This window comes from Calypte anna, chromosome Z (genome assembly GCF_003957555.1).
Source record: "Calypte anna isolate BGI_N300 chromosome Z, bCalAnn1_v1.p, whole genome shotgun sequence".
In the NCBI taxonomy this organism is placed as follows: domain Eukaryota; kingdom Metazoa; phylum Chordata; class Aves; order Apodiformes; family Trochilidae; genus Calypte; species Calypte anna.
The window spans coordinates 33,312,052-33,336,772 of NC_044274.1; the positions used below are offsets into that span (position 1 = coordinate 33,312,052).

The following is a 24,721-nucleotide window of genomic DNA, read 5'->3' on the forward strand; positions in this document are numbered from 1 at the left end:
GAGGTTGCTGATGGGTGAAGTCTGAGATAGGAGACGGAGTAATGGAAAGTGAAGTCAACGTTTTGAGTGTGGAGCTACTTATCACTGGTTCAAGGAAAAGCATACAAATTAAAGCTTTATACTTTAAGTGCAAGTTTTTGTCACATTTGGTTGGAATGCTGTGACAGAAGGCATTTGAGTTTACTAGATGGAAGACAAACTAAGTAATGAATTTTACTAGTAATTTTTAGTAACCCATTAAAGCCAGATTTGGGGACACTGAAAGTTATGGAAGTTTGTTTCTGGATTTTCTATGACTGAGCGAAATTGGTTTTGAGTTTTAATGTTTCAGCAACTGCATATTCTTATATTTATGGATGAGTCTTGAGTTTCAGAATTTGCAACAGTAAAGAAGTTACTTTGCTTCCATTTGTTGTTTTACTTACAGAGATTTTATTTCTACAGTTCCAGAGAAAAAAATCTTCATGCTTTTACTACCTTAAGTGCTGAATACACAGATATTTCATTTTCAGAGTAGAGGTAAGGAGGTAGTTATGAGAAGTTTTCTGAAGATGCTGTCTCTTCCACCCTTGCAAATATTTCACTCTTACAGATGAGGTGCATTCAGGTATGTCTTTCCCTGGGAGGCTCTGTCAGCAGCTTGGTATTTGTGTGTGTGTGTTCTGGAGGATGTGGCAGTAACTCTGTTGTTAGGTGGAGTGCCCTGGTATACTGTAGGGCTTTGCCTCAAAATCTGGTAACAAAAGTTACTGACTAAAGTGTTACATTTCAGACACTAATCCAGATAGGTCACTTGACAGAATAAAGCTAATCCATTTTTTGTTAGAAATGCTGCCTTCAGCTTTTGAAAGATATAACAAGTACCCTCATGCCTGAGCTCCACAGGGTTCCTGGGCTTGAAAGTACAAGACCAAGAGTGTTTGACTAATGGTTCTGAGAGAGAAGGACTAAAGATTATTTCTTCCCTTTCTTTCTATAGGTAAAGGGTACTTAAGACTATTCATTGCAAATACAGCTTCTGAGTTCCTGGTACTGCAGAGTAAATACTCATAAATAAGAACCTATTTTTAATTTTTGGCATCTGAATTAAAAGTTGTCCTAACTAACTGAAGAGAGTAGAAATGAACTTGAAAGAGACTTTAGGAATATACTTGACAGTGTGTCAAGTCATATTATTAATCAAATCTATTATCTGTAATTTCTGTAAGTCTTTTATTATGTTCTGTATCTTACTGGGATCTGAAAGTTTAAATTACATTTAATTAACTAATTTTATTTTTCTCTAGACAATATATTCTGTGACAGTTTTTGATGTAAAATATTTGCACATATTTGGTTTAGTATGTTAGGTCTTCTTTTTATTTGTGTTATTTATACATTCATTCACTTTACTGGATGCTTTCCAGTAATGTTGAGGTAAAGACAGGAGTAAACTATATTAGTAAAATTGTTCTTTTCAGGACTAGATGCTATAGTTGAACTAGGCAATGAATAAAATGGCTATTTCATTGAAGACTTTTGAGGAAAACAAACGCATAAGTACAGCTTAAAAATCATGGTATTGCAGCTAGAACAGGTGCTTGGATTAACCCTTTTTTTTTTCTGTTTGCCTTTTAGTGAGGCAAAAGCAGTATTGTGATGTAGCAAAATATTAATGCATATTGAATTAAGCATGTTCTTGATCAAGGTTGCATTGAAGCTGAACAATGCAGCAGTTCTTCAAAATGTCACTTTAATATACTCTTTTGTAGATCCCAGGATAATTTTTGGAAGAGTATAATTATATTGTATCCCAAACATAAAGTAACAATAATGTAAGCACTTAAATAATTTTTGTGGTGATTATTTAAAAAAAAATCTACATACAGTTCCTAATAGTTGCTGTAAGGGATTCTTCTACCATTGAATTAATAAAAGTAATTCTTGTATAAAGCTTTACAGAAGTGTTCAGCCCTGCCTCCTTCCCCCTAAAAGAGTGCAAAAAAAGATTTGGTATTCATGCCTCTCTTAAAAGTTTTCCATTTTCAGTGTATACACCACAGTTTGGTGCAGATATGTACTGTGGGTTACCTGTTCTTGTAGCCATATAGATCACTTGCTCCTTATTTCTTGCTCTATTTTGAGCAGTTTCAGAGAAGAAATTGCACAGAAAAATACATTTGTCTCTTATTCTACTTTAATAATGGGATGGAATATATGCCTGGAAATGTTTAGGGCTGGGTTGAATAGAGCTTTGAGCAACCTGGCCTAGTGGGAGATGAGTCTGCACACGTCAGGGAGGTTGGAATCATTAATGGTGACTTGAAAGGTCCCTTCCAATCTAAACCATTCTGTCATTCTGTGATCTTGCTTTCATGGAATAAGACAACAGTGAAAAACACTGCATTTCAGTTGCAGATGGCTTGCAACCATGATGATTCTGTGACTCCATGATTTTTTAATAGCACTGAACACAAAATTACTTCATTTCCTTGATGTAGGAAGGAGCATAACTCATGTGGTTAACAGAAGAATGTTGATGGAACAGTGCTTAGATCATACCCAAGATACTCAGGACAGGTATCTTAAGTGCGTTATATATCAGAAACTGTAAAAAATGCATACTTGCAGCCAGGAGCTTATAGAATAGATCTACTTTTAGGATTTCCTTTCTCTTTAGTTAAAATAAGAATGTGAATCTTAGCCTTGGGCAGTTTTTTGTATAAGACAAGGGCTCTGGAACAGCTACAGCATTGCTAAGGAGTCTTTCTGGACCAGCAATCTTGCTTACTTGGCTGTAGTTAAGAAAGGAGATAAAACACCTTTCTTAGAGTGGAGCTGAGATTTCATACTTCTGGCAAAAGCCTGTGATGTCTGTGCCATTCTGCATCCTGGAATAGCAGTTACAGGTAGCTGGTATAGGAGATACGACTACTTGATTTGCTTATCTTGACACCTCTGTTAGTAGTCAGTCAACTCATCTGACTGCCCCAAAATCCTGGAGTGTCTGTATAGGTTATTTCATTTTTATCTTTTTTTTTATTTTATTTTATTAATTTAATTTCATTATTTTCTCTTTTCTTTTGCATTTTCTGAAAGTTTTAGAAGTGATTTTGTTAGGGGACTCATTTTTCACTTATTCAGGAGAATTAATATTACCTGGGAACATCAGAGAGGCTCATCGAATTTACTAAATGTGTAAATTTCATTCCTGGCTTTAATTTGTTAAAGTATTTTTTATGCCCCTGTGATGATATGAGTGTTTGGCTGATTGCTGCTAGGTGCTTGACCCATGTCACTATGGTGATGAATTCCTGAAGCCTGTTTTTCATATTCATAAAAGATCAGTAAAATCTTGACACTGCACTGGTCCATTAAGAGTTCTGATGACAGCAACAGTTGTAGGTAGAAATGGGAGTCTAATAACATGAAAGCATTGGCTTTGCTTGTATTACTTTGAGCAAGTTCAGGGCAAATATGCAGTGAATTCTGGCAAGCCAGCAGCTTTACCTTCCTTTATTTGCTGGAAATGATCCAAAGTCAAATAATAGTTGTGAGTCAGAGTGAAGTTTTATATATTTATTTTTTACTAATAGAATATTTTTTTTATTACTCATAGAAACTTAAATAGTTTATTAATGATCTTCAAGGTTTTATCTGGCTCAGAATAGCATGCTGTACAAGGGATGTGATTGTAAGTGTTTGCTGTATAAAGCAAGCTTAATGTCAGGTTCAGGTTTGGGTTGGGTTTTTAATCTGTAGCTCTATGTAGCTTACAAAGGTAAATGCTAATTTCTCTTGCTTCTGTGAGTGTCTGAATTTGTCTACAAGTGGGCAACAGTTTGTTTCTGAAAACTGCCACCACATTTGTGTTAATTGACAGTTGTCTTTCCAGTCATGACATAAAGAACAATAATTGAGTGGCTGCAAGGACTCGTTTGCTCTTTCAGCCTATGAGGTGTTTCTTTCAAAGAGTTTTAAAGGTTGGTGTAGTGCCTGCTGTGCTATTCTCTGTCCTTTTTCCAATGAAAAATATTAAGAGCGGAGCAGAAAAGAAAAAAAAAAGTTTTGTTTTTTTTTGTTGTTGTTGAATTTTACTGGGGCAATTTGGTTAGATCTTAGTATTCTGGCTTCGCAGCAGTGCTCATTTCTCAAAAACCCAGTTTTTACAGTAAAGAATGCCACTGGATATACATTATGTATGGTACAGCAATTATTCAGAAACGAGTTATATATGAGGCTGCATATGGTCGTATTTTTTCCCTCTTCTTTGTATTATAGTAAAAAGAAAGAGCTGAAGTAGAAAATTTATTAGTTTCCTTTAAGGAGAATGCTCTTTTTGGACTTAAAACAGATGATGAATTGCAAATGTAGAACTTAAAACAAGCAAAGGCCCATTTTTTTTGATTCAGCCTATGTTATGCTTTTGTTTATTTTGAAATAGGCATTTTCAGTTTTTCATCATACGAAGCCTTCTAAACAAATGCACATTCACATATTTCTAATACTTTTTTTGAGTGAAATATTGGTGACAATGAATTCAGATAAGAAAAGGCTGAGGCACAGCTGGGTGGTACATTCTACAGTAATTTACTGATTACTGTGCTTTGCTACTTTGTCACAATGGGGTTATTATTTTACCCTCTTGCTACTGGAAAGAAAATTGGCACCCTTATGAGATGTAAATACAAAACCACGTCCCCGCATCCCCCTTCACAGGTGAACACACAAAATTAGCAGAAATCCTTCTTCCTATTTTCATTCTTGGTTTGAAGCCAGTGTTTAGTGCTGCCTGATGAGGAGCTACAATATTTTTTTTCAGGATTGAAGAATGGCCCAGGACACTACAGTGACCAAACTGAGCTTGGAATATTGGTTGGATAAAGCTATTAAATGGGGTCAAGCCACCACACTGGAATCCCAGAAGGATGTGTGCCTTCATTTGCCCCAGCTCCAGGAGTTTCTACATCAGATTTATGAAACTTTAAAACATATGGTAAGTGACTTTAAAAGGAAGACTGACCTGTTTTGAAGATGCCATCAGAAACAATCTACACCACATTTTGACAAAATCAGATGTAGACAGTAGCAAAGAGGTGTGTGTGATTGACCGAAAGTATTGGTGGATCCATGAGGCAAATTGGGGAAGTAGTCATAGGTAATACAAACAGGAGTGTGCTTCTTGTTTCCCTGATTTATTGTGAAAGGAGCTTTTTTTTTGATTGGTTGTTGTCACGCGAGATTGCTCAGCCAGTGCTTTAGCCTTTTTAAAAAACTCTTTATTTTAAAGAATTTGACTCTTGCTGTCGGATCATAAATCTGACTGTTTAAAGGCCTTAACATGGAAAACTGTAACTGATCCTTTAAATCTTGGAGAGCCTGTTGACACATTACCCCCAGTGCTGTGGCACACACAGTGAGTTCTAGTAGCATGGTCAGCTCATTGGCACATGCTGCTGGCTGTTCCCTTTCATAATTTAATTATTGTCTGCACTCAGTAGAGTGCTTTTTGTAATATTTAGTTTCATTTTAGCCCTGTAAATGTTTTTCTGATCGCTGCATTTTCAGTATATGTATTCAGTGTAATTAGCTTTAGAAACATATTATTATGGCATGAGGCTGCCTTCTTAAAGACATACTTATTTTAAAATATTATTCTTACCTGAAGACTGCAGAGCTGTTATTTTCTTCTGAACAGAATTAACTTTTATTTGAATTTAACTTTTATTTTTCAAATAAAAGATTTCTAGGGAGTGGTGTTTCTTCCCTTATTTATACTTTTTTTTTTTTCTTGAGGGAAAAAAAACCCCAACTTGCTACTTCAAGTAAGCTGAGGCTTGCTTTAAATGGACCTTGTGAATATGGCCCCAGAAAGTCTAGGGCTAGCCCTGAATGTGGGGCAAATGTAAGGAATTTATTGCAACAGCAGGAGATGGTTATCATTCTTGGTTCTTGCATGTTATCTCAGTACAGCAACATTTTTAAAAGCCTTCATTTATGAGATAGTAAAGCTACAAAAATGGAAAAATAAGACTGATTACACAGGATTGTATATAAACTATGTTGTCTACTGCTTTTATAGTGAAGCTGCTTTCTATTTGTTTAGAAGTTAAATTGCAGTTTGTCACTGGCTAGTTCTATGTAATTTAAATTAAAAAAAACAAGTGAAAGTAATAGATACTTAGTTTTATGGCATAGTAGGTATTAATTTCTTCAGAAAACTTGTGAGACTATATTAAAGCAATGAGGATCAACAAAAATATAGTTTTTCTATATAGCATTTCTATTTTTATGAAATCTTTTGCAATGTTAGTAATACTGTTTTCTGAGTACTGGTTGTGAGGCAAATGAACAAATTTTCTACCCTACTCAAGTATTAGGTTAGGTCATGACTTACTTAAGCTTTTGCTTATTTGAATGACAACATTATAGGAAATTTCAGGAAGTTCTGCTTTTATTACATACCTGCAGGTCTTTTGCTTCCAGAGAATTTCACAGCAAAATTTTGGGATTGTAATTTACAATATTCTGTATCGTTAGCAGTTCTCCTAACCTACTTTTGATGTGCAGTATATTTATTTTTTTGTTGTTTGTTTTTATGTTTTAACAGGATTCAATTGTAGCAATTCAGCAATTTCCTTTAATTGGCCAGCTTCTAGGAAGGCTTTGTTGGAATCCTTTTGTTGTAGGATATGGTAAGAGCATGTAATATTTCTGCATCAGCCCTGTAAACTTTATTCCATAGTAGTTAGGAAAATAAAACTTGTTACGTATTTTAATTTTTTTTGCATAAAAACACAGCACTCTTTTTTACTTAAGTAAAATTTTGACAGGAAAAGGTTAGCCAAGATATTTAAAATATATGGCACTGAGAAATCTTAAATTTACTTTTGGAGCTAATTCCATTCATTAGCTACAGAATCTTGTCTTGGGAACAATATGTTTTAAATGCAGTGAGTGCTTATATGCATTATAATTTCTGTTTTTCTTATTTTCTTACTAAATTAACTACATTTTTGTTAGGTTCTCAAAATATACTAGATCTAGTGTTTCAGATTACTTTCAGCAGAAATTTCTTGCAGTTAAGCATCTGAATATTCTACTTAATATGCTAATACAGACAAACTAATATTTCTGATACTTGTCTTGGGTTTTTTTTTATGGTGTAAAACTGCTAAATTATGATTGTGCTTGTTTTTATTGAGTTTATTCCAAATGTGTGTTTCCTCCATTTGGCAAACAAATGAAAATGCACATATGAGCAAAAGCAAAACAGTGAAGAGGTAACATAGCAAAAAAAGGTATGAGAATCCAAAAGCATCATATTACTAGTGTATATATGTCTATAGGTGAGAATAAAGAGAAAAGGAACTGGGAACAGGAAAACTCTTGTGATGAAGGAGACATCACTTGTTCTACCTTGCTAGCATTGTCAGTACATTTTTCAGGAACTGAGATATTGATAAGCTGATAAATGACTTGGAATCTACTTTCAAGCAGAAAACTAATTCTGAGCTTCTCTGTGAGCCCCTTAAAATACTCCTTTGCCAGTATTCTGCTACTACAAAAAAATTGCATTTTGTCTTTTCTTCTTTATGCTTCCTTTGGAGGAAATATAGGAGAACAATTTTTTGTGTTTCCCTGGAAGGAGTTATTAATGCAAGCACAGTACGAGGCTGAAATGATCATGTGTCTTCTGGTTTTGCATTATGTTCTTCTAGTCAGCTATAAGCACAGGCAGGATTAACTTGCCTGCAAAGCGCATGGCAGCTGTGTGTTATGTCAGCATTTCTTCTCTGAGAGGAAAATTTGGGAAAGACCCATAGATTTAGACATATATCACTGCTGCAAAGCAAGAAATGTGTGCTTTTGTGGCTTCTTGTGAGAAAAACATTTCCATATTTTATAGAATTTTTTTTTACATTGGTTTCCTTTTTAATCATTATTCAATGATTTCTAGTATTTTTAAAATATTGATAATTGTTGATGTTTACAAAGACACACGTGCTTTTCTGGTAAATTTTTGTCTGGAATATCTTTAGACGATCATTTTTTTCTGAGATATATTGTGGTATAGGAAGTAATTTCATCCTTATTTTTGATTAAAGTTGAGAGCCATCTGTTTCTGGTTCTGACTCCTTTTCACAACAATCCCAGCAATAAGGTCTTGGTTTCCTTTGCTTCTTTCCTCTTCTTTGGTACCCCTCAGCATTTCCTCAACCAAGCAAAGCACTCTTTCTGCAAATTGATAATTACCTCTGAAGACTGCAAGAGTATGGAGTTTTACTATGGGCTGGTTTTTTTTTTTTCAGTCTCAAAGTTGCAAGCAAACTGATTCCAAGAAGTTTAATTGCTCATAATGGAATCCTTCACCTCAGTGCTTAAAAGATGAGTCAAGGAGATTTTCTGAAATCAATAGACCTGAGGATGTCTGTGTATGCATTCCCACCACTTCCTCTTTATAAAGCCGCTGGAGTGCTCCTTGCACTGCTGGCATTTTAAGATTCAGCAGATTTTCATTTTGTTTGGCACTTCTTCTGAAGATATTGTTTAAGATAGTGCTGGTTATAGCAAATGCTGACTCTCAAGTGGGTTTTGTGTAGTTTCTCATTTAGATAAATAGCTCAATCGAGCATGTGTCTGAGGCCAGGCCACCCTTGCTGTAGAAGGAATTAATTTTGCTCAATTCAATTTTTCATACCAGTAAGTGGTGGAGGAAAAACCTTATACTTTTGCATCATGGCCAAACCACAATACCTGTCACCTTAGATGAATGTCTGTTGGTGCTGGAGGCTGATGTGGCTGACCACTCAGTGTAGGAAGCATGGTCTCCAAGGGAAAATAATCTCATAAACACTCTTGAACAGGAGGTGACCTTAATTAGACACTAATATGGAGGAAGCACAACCAAAGAAAACCTCATGGCTGTACTTGTGGTCAAAAACCACAAGGGATACATGAGGAATTCAGTCTTGGTAAGGAATTCCAATGATTTTTTTTTTTCTGTGGGCTGAGGGATTATCTTCTCAGTAGGACCCTCCTGATTTGAGTTTTTAGCCCAAATGACTTGAATCCCAAACTAATACTATAAATGTTGGGGAATTTCTTGGTGGCTCTTTATGTCATTGTATGTGTGTAAGCATGCATGCTTATGTGTACATTCATTTCCACAGAAAGTTGTGTTTTAGCTAATCAATATTTTCTGATATATTCCAACTAAACTTTACAACAGGCTCTAAAATGGAAGTTCTGCCAGTAAGATTAGGGTGTTCTTATTCATTGCTTGCATATGGCACTGTTCATAACAGGGTTTTATTAACTGACTGTATCGTTGGATGATTGACAGCACACTGTGTTATGAGGAAAACATTACATTTTTCTTTTCCTTTCTTTTTCGGTTTTTGTTTTTCGTGGGGTTTGTGGGTTTTTTCCTTTTTCTCCTTTTTCTTTTTTTTCCTTCTTTTCCTTTTTTTTTCCCTTTTTTCCCTTTTTTCCCTGTTTTTCCCTGTTTTTCCCTGTTTTTCCTTTTTTTCCCTTTTTTCCCTTTTTTCCCTTTTTTCCCTTTTTTCCCTTTTTTTCCCTTTTTTCCCTTTTTCCCTTTTTTTCCTTTTTTCCCTTTTTTCCCTTTTTTCCTTTTTTTCCTTTTTCCTTTTTTTCCTTTTTTCCTTTTTTTCCTTTTTTCCTTTTTTCCTTTTTTCCTTTTTCCTTTTTCCTTTTTTCCTTTTTTTTCCTTTTTTTCCTTTTTTTCCTTTTTTTCCTTTTTTCCTCTTTTCCGTTTTTCCGTTTTTTCCTCTTTTTTCCGTTTTTTCCGTTTTTTCCGTTTTTTCCGTTTTTTCCGTTTATTTCCGTTTTTTCCGTTTTTTCCGTTTTTTCCGTTTTTTCCGTTTTTTCCGTTTTTTCCTTTTTTCCTTTTTTTCCTTTTTTTCCTTTTTTTCCTTTTTTTTCCTTTTTTCCTTTTCCTTTTTTTCCTTTTTTTTCCTTTTTTCTTTTCCTCTTTTTCCTCTTTTCCTTTTCCTCTTTTTCCTCTTTTTCCTCTTTTTCCTCTCTTTCCTCTTTTTTCCTCTTTTTCCTCTTTTTCCTCTTTTCCTCTTTTTCCTCTTTTTCCTCTTTTTCCTCTTTTTCCTCTTTTTCCTCTTTTTCCTCTTTTCCTGCTTTTTTCCTCTTTTCCTCTTTTTCTTTTTCCTTTTTTTCCTTTTTCCCTTTTCCCTTTTTTCCTTTTTTTCCCTTTTTTTTTCCTTTTTTTCCTTTTTTTCCTTTTTTTCCTTTTTTCCTTTTTCTTTTTCCTTTTTTCCCTTTTTCCTTTTTTTCCCTTTTTTCCTTTTTCCTTTTTTCCTTTTTTCCCTTTTTCCCTTTTTCCCTTTTTCCTTTTTTCCTTTTTGCCTTTTTGCCCTTTTTGCCTTTTTGCCTTTTTTGCCTTTTTTGCCTTTTTTGCCTTTTTTGCCTTTTTTGCCTTTTTTGCCTTTTTGCCTTTTTTGCCTTTTTTGCCTTTTTTTTTTACTTCGTTGCCTTTTTTGCCTTCGTTGCCTTCGTTGCTTTTTTTTCTTTTTTGCCTTTTTTAAAGGTCTGGTCTTTGGGTTTTTTGTTTTTGTTTTTTGTTTTGGGTTTTTTTTTTGTAAAACAGCTTCTGAGCTGTCTTGAATTTTTATACAGAAAAATTTCATTCTTTTTGTTGAAGTTACAATATCATCTAATTAACAAGTTGAGTAGATAGTTGGTGACCTTTTTTGAGATACAATTCCCATCTTCGAGTTACTAACTGTGTTCCTCTGGATGTATTAATGAGGATTTTGGGGGGTAAAGAGCATTCTTTCATGCCATAATCAGATCGAATGCCTTCGTCTGTGTCCTGATAGTGTTCAGTGCATACTGTGATGGTCTGTTTTCCATGGGGATCACAGTTACCAGCAAAGTGGGCAGAAAAAACCTAGGAGTACATTTTCTATTGCTGTGTTTGGTCTTCTGATGTGATTATATTCTGCAGCTGCCATAAATATCTTAAAATTGTGAATCTGTACAAGCCTGTTATTTTTAGGGAATATCTGGTTGCCTATAGGTTGAGTGTTGAATCTATCTAGCAAAATCTGTGTAGACTCACTAGGTTGGCAAATTGTGCCATTATGTCATTTATCTAAGCTTTGGTTTCATCAATTTAGCTTTCATCATACTGATTTACGTTTCTGACAGGCAACAATACACGCAGTTTCTTTTATATTAAACAGAAAGTCATCCTGTGTAGGAAAAAGTCTTCTCATGCAGAAGCATAGTTAAGCAGTTCCATGCATTCTTTTCACCTCTTTTCTTTATTTTTTAAATCAAAGCAAAACTCCCACTTAAATAAAATTACTTAATGGCCTACAGTAGATACATAATATAAGCAGGATGAGTCAAAAGTAGTAATACTTGAACTATTTATACTTATTATTTATACTATTTGAACTTATTTATACTTAATAAAGTATATGCAATTTCAACTTGATTTTTCTCCCCTCTCTCTTCCTTCCCCTTTCTTTTTCTGTATAGTTTGATTTTTTATAACTGTAATTCACATAAACCAGGCTTTTTGAATAGATGGTATTTTAGTACTTGTAATCAATAATGTTTAAGATCTTTTTTTTCCAAGAAGAAAATTACTATCACTTAGTCATTTGAAGAAATGAAATGGTATTAATTTATTTTTTCCTCTCGTATAATTTCATATCATAGTTTAGGTAAAATATTTTTTTTAGGAGATTGAGTTGCCTGTTAGTGCTGATATCCAGTGCTAGCTAGATATTGTTACAATTAAAGTATTAGGCTTGAATTTCTGATGAAGAGTATGCAAGATGTCTCCATTCACTCCTATCTTAACCTAGTATATAATTAGCTTTGTAAAAATCTATATAAGAAAAAAAAACCCACACACACATAATGGCAGAGTATCTCAAATTGTAGCCAGTTAAATGTAAAAGTTTGAGAAACCATTTCTGTGCAGTTTGTTAGTCAGTGGGAGGCCAGTAAGGGCCTACAGGCTTCTTGGACATTTATTGGGAAATACTGGTTTAAATCAATGTTCACATCCCTGGTCACCTGGTGAAAATTCAGGCATTACTTGATGGAGCTTTTGTTTTTTTTTAGGCTTTGCCAACGAGGTACTTCTAAATAGTATCATTTATTACATTCTGGATAGCAAATGAACAGAGAACAAAAGAAGTAATTTGTTGAGCTTGATAATCAAATTTTGTCCTAATATAATGTCTGAAACAAATTTGTATTTGTATTAGAAGAATAATTTAATTTACTAATTTGTATATTATATCAAAGCTATAATACTATATGCAAGTTACATAATTTTTATTAGAATCATGAAGTTTTATTTTGGAATGAAATGCAGTGTAGAGACTTGTGGTATCTGCTGAAGAACAATTTTTTAAAAAGCCTATTGCAAACAAAGCTCTGGGAAATAATAATGAGTTAAATGGCTCTTAACTGCTTATTCCAAGTAATTAGTTCCTCTCTGATAATATCTGTGCATCTGAACAACAGTATTTCTCAGTTTAATAGGTTTTTTTAAGAGAAGGCAAATGATTTCCAACGCAGAGTTAGAATTAAACGAAACTTGATCTGAACAGAAAAATCATAGTAGTTGGTTTTCTCCATTGGCATGTAGCTGTTCTGCTATCTGCAGAAATGTCATTTTGCTAAGCAATGAGAATGTCCATATATCCTTACTGAAAATGATGTTTTGTTATGAATGATTTAATATCTCACAAACTTAAATTTTCCAGAAGTGACCAAGCTTTGGACACAGTGTAAGAACTATTTTACTACTGTTTATTATTGGTTATTACTAATTATATTATTTAGATACTGATTTGAAAGTTTCTTCATGATAGCTTCAAGTGTTATTTATGCAAGTGAATGTTTCTTAAGACCTTCGAAATGTTGTATGTATTTTGAATTCTTTGATACCTTTTAAGTTTTTATTGAAGGAAATGATTACACAGGAACTCATATAATATCAAATGTGTTCTGTGAATTTGGTAGAATAGAAACATGAGTTGAGACTGTTATTTGGAGCTTTAATTTTGTGGATGGATAGGGTTTGTTGTGTGTAATTCTGCATGTGTTTTGATTATTTTTTTTTCCCCTCTAAATATGTCCTTATTTGCTTTTTTTTTTTTTTTTTTTTTTTTTTTTTTTTTTTTTTTTTTTTTTTTTTTTTTTTTTTTTTGTCTACAGATGAAAGCCAGAAGACTCTGATGTGGTGCTTATGTTGTCTATACAGCAGTGAACCACAAAACCCTGTGGAATTGAAGGCCAACAGCTGGATACGGGTAAGTGAATGAATCCTTCCCAGGACTGCTTTCAATTAAATTGATTATTTAAAGGTGCAGCATCCATAGTATAAAGAAACTGTCATTTAAGGAACTGCTCCAAACACAACTTGCATACATATTGTGTTGAAGTATATATCACTCTAATATATCACTCTAATTATAAAACAGTCAGTGCTAGTCTGTCATTTGAAATATTAAAAAGATGTGGCATTTTAAAGTGGCTAATTTTGATAGCTTTAAACCTACTAGATTTGCTGAGTGTAGTAACTGTAAATAGTGAGTAATGACCACAAGCCAGAAGAGAAGCAAGTAAATATTTCAATTAGGATAAGATAAAAAAGCTGGAGAAATGCCATAGTTGTTTTTTGTTGTTGTTTTGTTTTTAAACAGCTTATGTTTGGTCTTTAATTTTATTCTTTCTTGCTTTTGTTTAATGTCCTTCCTATAAAGAATTTAATTGTATCCAAACTTTATTCAAAGGCGAGGGAGGAGTGAAGGGATAGTGCTCATGTGGGGAGTTGTATGTATGTATGTATGTATTATTTGGGGAATAATGAATCCTTTATTTTAATCCCAAATTTAGGGGGTTGTGTGGCACATCTGTTCATATTTTATGTATTTCCACACTGACCTAGCAATGCGCATCACCATGTAAATAACTTGCAGCAGATTGATGCTTAATGCTCTACATTGCTGAATAGTAATTGGATTCTCTGAGCGTCCATATCAAAATACAGTTTAAATTATTAATGGAAATGTTATTTTTTTTAAACTTTGTTACACTCCTTACCACTAGTGAGAATGTAGCAGCCTGATTATTATGTATGTGTGTCTGCTAAAGCTGGAGATAATTCTAGGCTTCTCTAAGTAGTTAATTTCTTATTTCCTAGTTGATGTTGTACATGTCAGTTTATCTTGGTATGCATGTAAAACTAGGATGTTCAAATTGCTATAAGATAGTAATGGTATTTCAGATGTTTAAGTTGGTAAATAAGTGTATCTAACTGTGTGGTACTGATGATCTGGTTGCAGGAATTCTCAGCAGTAGTAGCTTCTCAGAAACTTTCAGACGTCCTTGGTGCATGTACCAAATATGCTGGGTTGTACCATGCACATGAAATTCTCAACAATGCAGTGCTAACTAAAATCACCCATATTTTCTTCCTTCTTTAATGTTTTCTAGGGGACTTTTCCTGAGGTCAGTATATCTGGAATTCACAATGCAGCAGTACTTGAGTACCAAAGTAAAGTGTTGAAATAAAATTTTTTCTGCCTTTTCTAATGTAGTTTTCTGGTCAGATATATTATTCCTAATGACATAGGAGAGGTGCAATAGAATGCATTTTTTATTAAAACAGAGCAAAATTTGTAATTTTATTTGTTATTAGGAGCAGCATATATGTTAATGGTGGTAAGTAGGGAGGGAGAGTTGTACCCTGACAATTTTCTACAGGTAGCTTCTGTTTCTGGGAGGGGAAAATAACAGGTGTTTTAGTCTAGATCAATCACATTATGTGACTGATATAACTGAAGTGATGGAGTTGCTGATACAAGAAAAAGTATCAACTAAACAAGAACAAAGAGCTGGGGATGGATGAGGCTGGGACTGCTGCTTTTGGCAGCACTGACACTTGAAACTGTCTTAGATTGGGACCAACATAAAAGCATTTGATTCAAGCCTCACTATAGACTGCAGGAATTTTTCCACATACTGTGTTTGAATCAAGAGTTAACATAAAAGTGGTAGGGAGGAGAGCATGGAGGATTTCAAAACACAAACATGTCCTCCTAGTTATTTTCGTCATTCAGCACTTCCTCAGTTGCCTAAAGTGGGTGTAGCATAATGTGATTTCAAATCTAATATTAATATTTTGATTAGAGGGAAAGAATCACCTGTTAGAAAGCTTCTAATTAAAAAAAAAAAAAGTAAAGGAGGTTGTGAAATGTGCAGCAAAAATATACAGAAGTTGAGATGGAAGATCAAAAGACAGGATATTGATGAATTGTTTTCCACAGTCATTAGAATTTCTTTGTGGTTTCTTATTATCCAGCGTGTATCATCACAAAGCTTTTTGAAGACAGATTGGGTTTATCTCCTTTTCCTAATCAGCACTGTAATTCTTATCACTCGCAGTTTTGATATAATAAGGATTATGATGCTTGTTTGTACAGAACAATCCAAGTAAGATATTTTGTTTCTGTTGAAGGATTTCTTTTGCCATATGTGGTAATGATTTATATTTTCAAAAGAAATAAACATACAATTAAGTCTATTGATGCACCTAGTGCATGCTTAGCATTGTTTCCTCCTGAATTGCTTTATTTTCCAAATCATAAATGTCTCAAAAGAGGATCCTACAAAAAGGGATCAAGATATATTTGTTATAAGAGCCATAATTTGAGGCTTGCATCAGTTGTTCTCTTATTCACTGGATGACTAAACTCTGCTGTGAATTGATCTGCCCCCAGCCTTGTTTGCAATATGGTGGGAGCTCTTCATAGCAAAGAAACTCCCTCTCTGATGCTAAGATGCCAAATACACTGTGGCACATTGTGGAAAAAGTGACCTATATACTGAATATACAGCTGAAACACAATTCTTGAGGTTGGAGAGGAAGGTAATTTTGTGGCTATGGAATGTAAAGGCAATTGAAATCCAGAACTCAGTTCTAAATAAAGCTCTGACATTTGATTTCTAATTGAAAGGCGTTTAGTAGTATGGAAAACTTACCTGCACTTGGAATGAAATCATAGGTTATCCAAGGTATTTAAGCTTTCTATGGATGGTGCAGATGGAAAGTCATCTATGACCACACAGAATAGGGCTGTCTGTCAAGTCTGCACACTAGCACAGGAGTCATGGGGAAGGGGTTTATATATAGGAACTGCTGTTCAGCTTCTGCAGGAAGAATTAGGAGAAATGTGTAATGCAGATAAGTTTTGTCAGTTGTAATCTGTTCTTTTGACAACTTTCTTAAGTTTGCTAAATTGTAATCCATTGCTTTGAAAGTACCATAATTTCTAATTCTGCTAGCTGTAATCTCACATGCTTTATCATCTTATTCACTTTTAAGTAAAATTGTGTTTTAATACAAACCTCTTGGGTAATAATCTTAGTTGTACAGAGAATTCCCAGAGTTAATCTTGCCGAATGGGTTGTTAAAATAAATTAATTAGAGGAGGAGAAGGACTGGGCCCAGCCTGAGCTGTACCTCAGGCTCTTCTCTGAGGGAGTTTAGAAAGCAAGGGGGTCCAGTCTGAATCTGAGTCTGAATCTCCCTGGTTTGGCCCCCACTCTGGGGAACCCGACCTGTGTCCATTCCGTGGGATGTGATATTTTGTTTCGCCCTCACATCTGGGGAGCTGTGCTCACTCTGTGAGATGTGACAGTGCCACACCCTGATATGTGGGGTGTGACAAGGAGGCTCAGGGGAGACCTCATCACTCTCTACAACTCCCTGAAAGGAGGTGGGATCCAGGGGGGGGGTCAGTCTCTTCTCCCAAGTAGCTACCAGTAAGACAAGAGGGCATGGACTTAAGCTCTGCCAGGGGAGGTTTAGACTGGATATTAGGAAAAAATTCTTTACAGAGAGAGTGATCAGGCATTGGAACAGCCTGCCCATGGAGGTGGTGGATTCTCCATCTCTGGAGGTTTTTAAGAAGCGACTGATGTGGCACTCAGTGCTATGGTCTGGTAACCACAGTGGTGTCTGTGCCCTTATGAGACCCCACCTGGATTACTGAACCCAGTTCTGGAGTCCCCAGCACCAGAAGGACATGGAGCTATTGGAGCAAGTCCAGAGGAGGGCCACAAAGATGATCAGAGAACGGTAGCACCTTCTCCTATGAAAACAGGCTAAGAAAATTGGGGGTCTTCAGCCAGGAGGGAGTTCCAGTGACACCTTATAGTGGCCTTCCAGTTCCTGAAGAGAACCTCCAGGAAAGCTGGAAAGGAGCTTTTTACAAGGGCATGTACTGATAGGGTGAGAGGACAATGACTTTAAACTGCAAGAGGGTATATTTTGATTAGATATTAGGAGGAAATTCTTTAGAGTGATGGTTGTTAAACCCTGCCACAGGTTGCCAAGGAAGTTGTGGCTGCCACTTTCTGGAAGTGCTCAAGGCCATGTTGGATGGGGCTTTGAGCAACCTGATCTCATGGGAGGTGTCCCTGCCCTTGACATCAAACTAGATGATCTTTATGATCCCTTCCAATTCAAACAATTCTCTGTATCTGTGTTGTTGTGTTTTGGTTTTTTTAATATTCTGATTTATCTTAAAAGAATTCAAAGGAATAAGACTGTTATCTATAACAAGTTAAACATAGATGTGTAAGGTCTATCAGCTGTGGCATGTGTTTTTAGAGGTGGTTTTTGGGTTTGGCCAAATTTTCCTTTCTGGAAACATGTCGCTCTTTTGGGTATCTCTACCCTGTGCAAAGGCACATTATATTAATGGCCACAAAGTAATCAGTGCTCTGTGAGAGTAATTTTTAATAGCACTGGAATTATAAAATGGTTTTGGTTATATTTTAAAAAAATACACAGTGAAACTTGTGGGGTTTTTTTTTCTCATTAAGATTTCATACATGTTTTATCTTATCAGTGTTACTTTGGGAATTTTGGGCAATTTTTGAATTGAGGATGGTACCATGATGCCAAGTTGACATAAACATTTTTAATTAGAAAAGTTTCCTGTTATTGCATCAGTGAGTTTGTAGTTGCTCAATAAAACTGTGTAAAAATAATGCTATAAAGAAAGCAGTGAAACTGATTTAGAAAAAAAAAAGCCTTTAAAATTTTATTTATCATTTATCTATGTTTCTCAGCTATTTCTGCTGTAAGATCAGGCTTTTGAATTATCGTCTGTAGTCCTTGACTCCTCCTCTTGTCTTTAACATCTCAATTTTCTGCTAAACTGAACAAATGGTGAATATCAGTTAGTTCCAAATGCATGCCATGGAAAGCAGAGACCATATTATTATTTCTTTTGGATGCTGTCAGCACTCAATGAATAAAATTCACTGCTTGTGAATGCAAATGTCGTCTTTTTAGATGAAGGATTTCCATTTTGCCAAATTTATGGTTGAAGTAAAACCGCACCATTTGCTTGTGGAGTTTCTCTTCTTTTTTTAGGAAATAGAAGGTATACTGGAACTTCAGTGTCATCTTGTTATTTTTTGAATAACATATCATGTTATTTTCAAACATGTTTGAAAACCGTTTTTTTAATATGGTGCATGTTTAGTAGAACCCCTGCTTGTGCAGCACTGCTAGAATGTTTCTGGTAAAAAGCATTTTGTGGGGTGTCTTTTGGTAATTTGTAATGTGTTTTGTTTGTTTGTGGTTTTTTGAATGTTTTTTAAAATTTGAGTTATAAATCTGAAAACAATGTCAAGGCCCTGTGTCCCCTTTAGTGTTGTTACACTTGCCTCCTGTGGAGAGCACATTAAAATGTTTGAATGGATGCCTTGTATTCCACAAGAATGGAACTCAGATGTACACCTGTCCTCTGCCTGCCAGCCTTTTGATGTACCCTGAAGCTGTATTCTTTTAGATGAAATTTGATGGAGCTCTGTCTCTTGTGATCAGGCATTTTGCTGGGGATTGCTACTCAAGTGGGCCAGATCAAGAAATTTACTGCCAATTAAGGACGAGATATGTGAGCATTTTAGTGATATTCTCTGGTTGACCTGTTTTTGTTCATTTTCATATTGAATTTTTAATTAAACTGGAATTTTAAATGAGTTTTTTCACTCAATGGAACACCTGCCTTTTCAGCCCTACTTCTGAATCCATATGAGAATTTTCAGCAAACAGGGGTTTTAAGGTGTTGGTTTTCTGTGTAACCATGTATCTAAGAGTGTGATGAGTTAACATTGAAAGGATCCCTCAGTGATGGGTCAAAATGAAAATGTTCATTATTTACTTATTGGAACAGATGCATCTTTGTTACAATGCTTAGTTACCTCTCACTATAAACTTGCACTTGTGTGTGGTTTTCCTTTCCTTCTCGGATGTCTGGGGCTTCTATACTTGTATTTTGGACCATCCAGTTGACTGATCAGGTGTCACCATATTAGTCATCCTTAACAGTTTGATTTATTGACATGTATTTTGGTTAGGCAGCAATATGCAGGAGTAGAAGAAAAACAGCACATATGAAAACAGAAGTTCAGTAAAGAAAGTTCTATAAAAATTTAGAATGTAAGTGGACTTACTGTTTTGTCATCAGGGAACAGCTGCTTATTCTTTTACTGAGACTTTGCAGCACTATTTAGTTACTTCTGAAGAAATCTCAAACAAATTGAACTAGTATTACAAGACAAAAAGGGAGCAGACATTAATGGGACTACAAGAAAGTTGTAAGAAAGAAAAGCTGAGAAAAAATATTGAAAGTAATGTTAAGAAATGGTCAGAGAGTGTGAAATGTTTGTTTATGTGCATGTTTCCATTTATTTTGGATTCTACTTGGGATTACCAAAGATATTTCTATTTTTTTATCCTAACAAGAGGACAAGGGGCAATGATTGTAAACCAGAGCATAGGAAGTTCCGTGTAAATATTGGGAAGAATTTTTTCAATGTGAGGGTGACAGAGCACTGGCAGAGGCTGCCCAGGGAGGTTGTAGAGTCTCCTTCCCTGGAGACATTCAAAGCCCACCTGGATACATTCCTGTGTGACCTGCTGTAGGTGGCCCTGCTCTGGCAGGGGGGTTGGAATAGATGATCTTTTGAGGTCCCTTCCAACCCCTAACTTTCTATGATTCTATGATTATTATTATGGCTGTTTACTGATTTATGATCAGTGGTGTATATTCTTACATACCCATGGATTAAATTCTTCATGTTATATTCAGGTTTTATATATGTTTGGTTTATATTAATATGATCACAGCTTTCAATTTCACTGCATTCTAATACAAATTCTAAGGGAAGATGAAAATTTTCTGTTAAGAATAGTTTCTAGATTGGAAGCCAGCTCCACTGCTGCCTGTGTTGTGGGGCATTATTTTGAGCTTTAGCTGTCTACTTATGCTTGCACTCATGAAAGTTCTGTTTTAAGATTCCTGAAATTTTTGGCTACTCTTCATGATACTCACTATTTCCTATATGCACACTGCATGCACTTACTTGTACTGATTTTTCTCTTTTCTTGCACATAGTAATTCTGAAGATGTGGAAGGATCCTACCTGTGTTTTCGTGTGTTATGATGAGTAATTCTTCATATTTTTGTTTTTTTTTCAGAACTTAGCAGGCTTTGTATGCCAGGAGCTATTATATTAAACACTGAATACCAATGGTTTAGAAAATAGCCCTGGTTCTGAAGTGGTTACAATGAAAGATTCATCATGCTCAGAGACTTAGAAAAAAGAATCAAAAAGAATTATTCCTTTCCTCCAGCCTCTTCTTTCCTCACAGTAGTATTTTGAACAGCGTAGTTTTTTTTTATAGGTCATCCTATTTTTTCCCTAAGCAAGCCTTATTACATGGTTTCATGATGATCAATTTATGTATGGGCATGCACTGCATATTTGACAAAAAGTCATCTATGTATATCAGAATTTTTTTGTATGTCTGTCATCATATTATTTATTCTGCCTCCTTTGTCAGTGCTGCTGGTTTCAAAAGTATATTTGTTGTAGGCATGAGGCTCCACCCACAGTATCAGGTACAATGAAGCATCCATTCTTTTGTTTCTGGTACCTTGTTAAGAGTAAGCCTTTTGCAATGTGCATTAGCACAGCAGCTTTGCAAGTGTTGTTAATTTGCTAAAAATCATACCAGGAAGCATCAATAGATGGCACTCTGTGTATGAAGTGGTCGCCAGGGTGTACCTCACACAAACACACATGTGGAGAAACAAGCTGTCTCACACGCTGCTTTCAAAGAGTAGGGTAATTGAGATGAGGGATTAAACCAATGGCCTTTTTCTTGTTCTATCTGGGTGTATCTTGTCAAAAAGGAAATATTCTGCAATAGCTTGCTTTTGTCAAATTTGTCATGATGATGATGTCAGATAAAGATCAGTGCCTCCTCTGAGGAAGGATGAAGTTAAACTTGATTAACTTCAAGTTAAATACAACTTTAAGTTATATGTAATTTATAAATCAAAATAATGGGTATAAAATAATGTTGTTAGACAATGAGCATTCACTGGGGGTAGTAGTGAGAGATCACTTAAGCTGTTCTATGTTACAAAAGTTTTGATTCTCAGTTACAAGTAAGAGCAATTATTAAATAAGTATGCCTCATAAAAATGAAAACCCCTCAGTTTACCAAGTAAACACCCATTTTCAAGGTTAAAAAACTAACTGCAGATAGGACTAATTATTTGCAAAAACACCTCAGGAAATGTTGTTAGGACTGAACATGTTACAGTAAGAATCATCCAAATACAGTAAAAAAAGCTTTTATCTTCTTTTGTTTGTGAAGTTTTCTCTTGTCTTCATAAAAGCAAATCTACAACCTCACATTTTTCTTGGAGATGGGAATTTAAGGTAACGCAAAGATATTTAGGGCACAAATTCTACTGAACCTCTAGATCTGTTCTTCAGTCTGCTGTATTAAATTGGGAAGTGCCTAATCATCTGTCATTTGTCATTCCAATAAGGCAAATGGTCCCTAAGGCCTTTTGATGCAAAAAAATGTTAAGATGTTGGATTTACAAGAAATGATGTCTCTGAGATAAGAATATTATAATAATGACACATGTGGGTAATATGTCCATTAAAAGGCTTAAGAATTGCTAGAGGTCATACCAAGAATCATGTTTTTTCCTTATCTAAGACAGCTTTGAAAGAGGGAGATTAAGAGATGAACTGAGATATCTGAGTTTAAATTATGAACATACTTCACCTGCTACTTATTATTGAGAAAGTTATAGGAGAAAGAATCTGTGTTATAGACCATAGGTTTTGGCATGGTTTTATCACAAATAAATTTGAAACTTTGTTTTTTTGTTTCTTCTTTTTAAGGGGAAAACACTAATTTTGGTAATACTCTCATACTAAGATAAATCAGTGGTTGCTTTAAACTATTTCTTATCTTTGTAAAAATTTCACTATAATATTTTACCATAAATAAAATACAAAATAATTAAAAGGGAATGCAAATTTATGGAGAAAGGAGGGTCGGGGGCAGGGACCAGGGGATCTGGCTTTCCCGCACAGCTGTGGGAAGCATGAGGTCTGTGTTCCAGGGGGCATGCATCCAAGAGAGAAATGGAAAATGTTAAAGTCCTGGAGGCCAAAGTAGCTCAGAGTTATTTTATCACTTTCTGAGACTTACTTCCGTGGTTTTAGGGATCTTATGGCTTTTTTGGTATGTTTGAAAAAGAAGAGTTGTTATTCCTTCTCTAACCTGTGCAAATAATAATCAGCAACCTTGATCTCTGCAAAGAATAGTGTATTTCTTCAGTTGATAGACATCAGATGGTGATTAAAGTGTGTCTCTTGTCTATACTATTAATTTTTTCTGTATTTTTCTTTGGTCCCTCAGGAATCATCGTGGCACTTTTCCTCAGTTACTATATATAGAATTTACCTTTGCCTGTAATCGAAGTTTTATATTAAAGAATGTCTGAAGCCATTTCCTCAGGAAGTGGCCTGGAGTGGGTGGAGATGAATGGACTTTTACCCAGTCAGTCCTTGTTTTTTTCATTCAGCCAACTGAATTTTTCATTCAACAACTCTTGGTACATCCCTCTTCCCTCCTTTGCTAGGTGGTGGCACTCTGGTTAGTGTAGTGCTTCGTATTTATAGCCAGTAGGCAATCTGTGCTTTTCACAGAAGCATCTGTGCAGCAAGTTCCTGGCAAACTTGTTAAAATGGTACAGATTGCCTCATAAATTTGGTTGGGAAGAGAGTAATAACAGCTTTGTGTTGTGCTTCCAACAACAGCATTAAACTGCTTAATCTGGTGATAAAAGAACCAAACATCAGGAGAATGCATGGAATATAACTTTTAAACTTGTTTGCAACCTACTGCAGAGATCAGCATTTTAAAAAAAATCTACAGAGAGAACTTTTACTTATTTTAATGTTTAGGGCTTATTTTATGTTTAAAACTTACTATGAGGTATTAAACATTCTGAAAGAGAAAAGAAGTTGTAATGCATCTAAATCATAGAGTCATTGGAAATGTTCCAGCCAATTCTATGATTCTATGATTCTATGTTCAATGTGTGTAAAATCACTTCATGCAGTGACAGATGGAACTAGTATTTTATTGCTTTTTAGGTACATGTCTAATACACAGCTCATGTAGTTTTTCATCTTTAAAAATCTAAAGCAATGACACGTCATTATAAAGATATGGGATGAAAGGGTGGTGTGTCAGACTGTATCTTGATAAGTAGGTTAAAGTGAATATTTTTAGTGGTAGATCTCTTTTCACTATGGCACTGGCTATATCATAAAGCAAAATATTTTCATAAACTTAAAAGAGAAGTATCTGAAGTATCCATATTCTCGAGACATTTGTGTACCTTAAAATCAACTTGCTATTCATGTTCAGTGGTTTCTTGTTGGACAACGTAAGGACTTACCACACCAGATGCAATAAATTATAAGACTGCAAGTATAATAATTACAGCATGGAGCAGACTTTGCGGGCAGATACAAGAACATAGCAGTCTCTTTAATCATAGTGCTTCCCATAGTGTGGGTGGCCACAGGCTACAGACATTTCAGTCAATCCCTTCTCCATGCTGCAGTGGTTGTAAAACAGAGCTGAAGTAAACAGCATTCCAAAGACTATCAGAGGGTTTTAATTTTGACAAAGTATAGCTTCCCTATGCCCCTCATTTTGATGCTCATTTCTGACAGCCATAGCCTTACAGGTCATGCTTCCTACCAAATCAGTTCTGCTTGAAGTTACACTATATAATGTAGTATATATAGACTCTTCAAGTTGTTTTGCTTTGTTAAAATATGTTTAAAACCTGAATGTTTAGGGTTTTTGGCAATAAGAAGTAACTTCTGCACTTGTATCAAGTGCTGCAAAATGTTTCAATTGTTTTTAAAATATTTCAGTCTTTGTTGTTTTCATTCTTCCCATTTTCTAAAAATGTCATGCAAACTTGGTGTCATGCAAATACTTACTCAGCACTTGCAGGCCTTTTGGAGTATTTGCAAGTCAGCTGCAGTGAGGACAGATACTGTAATTCTGTTGTATAAGTGTGCGAGCATGAAAGGAAAACTTTTGTTAGAGGATTTTTTTCGTTCTATTTTAGCATATGTGGAAATAGTTATGTAAATTAACTTGAAAGAAACAGGTTTCACTGGGTAACTGATAGTTGAAAGTCAGTTTTCCTTTGAATCAAAACAAAAAGCAGTCATTAGACTGTTAAATGAGACATGCACACTTTTAAATCAGACAACATTAATTAGAGCCCCGTGATTTAATGAACTCCTTGTGTGATAT

The 24,721-nt window shown here is 35.1% G+C and overlaps 1 protein-coding gene across 1 annotated transcript in view; it reads left to right on the forward strand.

Annotated features, from left to right (window-relative positions):
* The first annotated feature begins 563 nt into the window (after window positions 1-563).
* The window catches only part of FANCC (FA complementation group C), a 65,965-nt gene continuing 41,807 nt past the window's right edge, over window positions 564-24,721 (forward strand). The window contains exons 1-4 of the mRNA XM_008505886.2: window positions 564-607; window positions 4,802-4,975; window positions 6,590-6,674; window positions 13,198-13,292. Of these exons, the coding sequence (XP_008504108.1) occupies window positions 4,811-4,975; window positions 6,590-6,674; window positions 13,198-13,292 (345 nt within the window). The 5' untranslated portion in view covers window positions 564-607; window positions 4,802-4,810. The remainder of the gene's footprint in view (window positions 608-4,801; window positions 4,976-6,589; window positions 6,675-13,197; window positions 13,293-24,721) is intronic.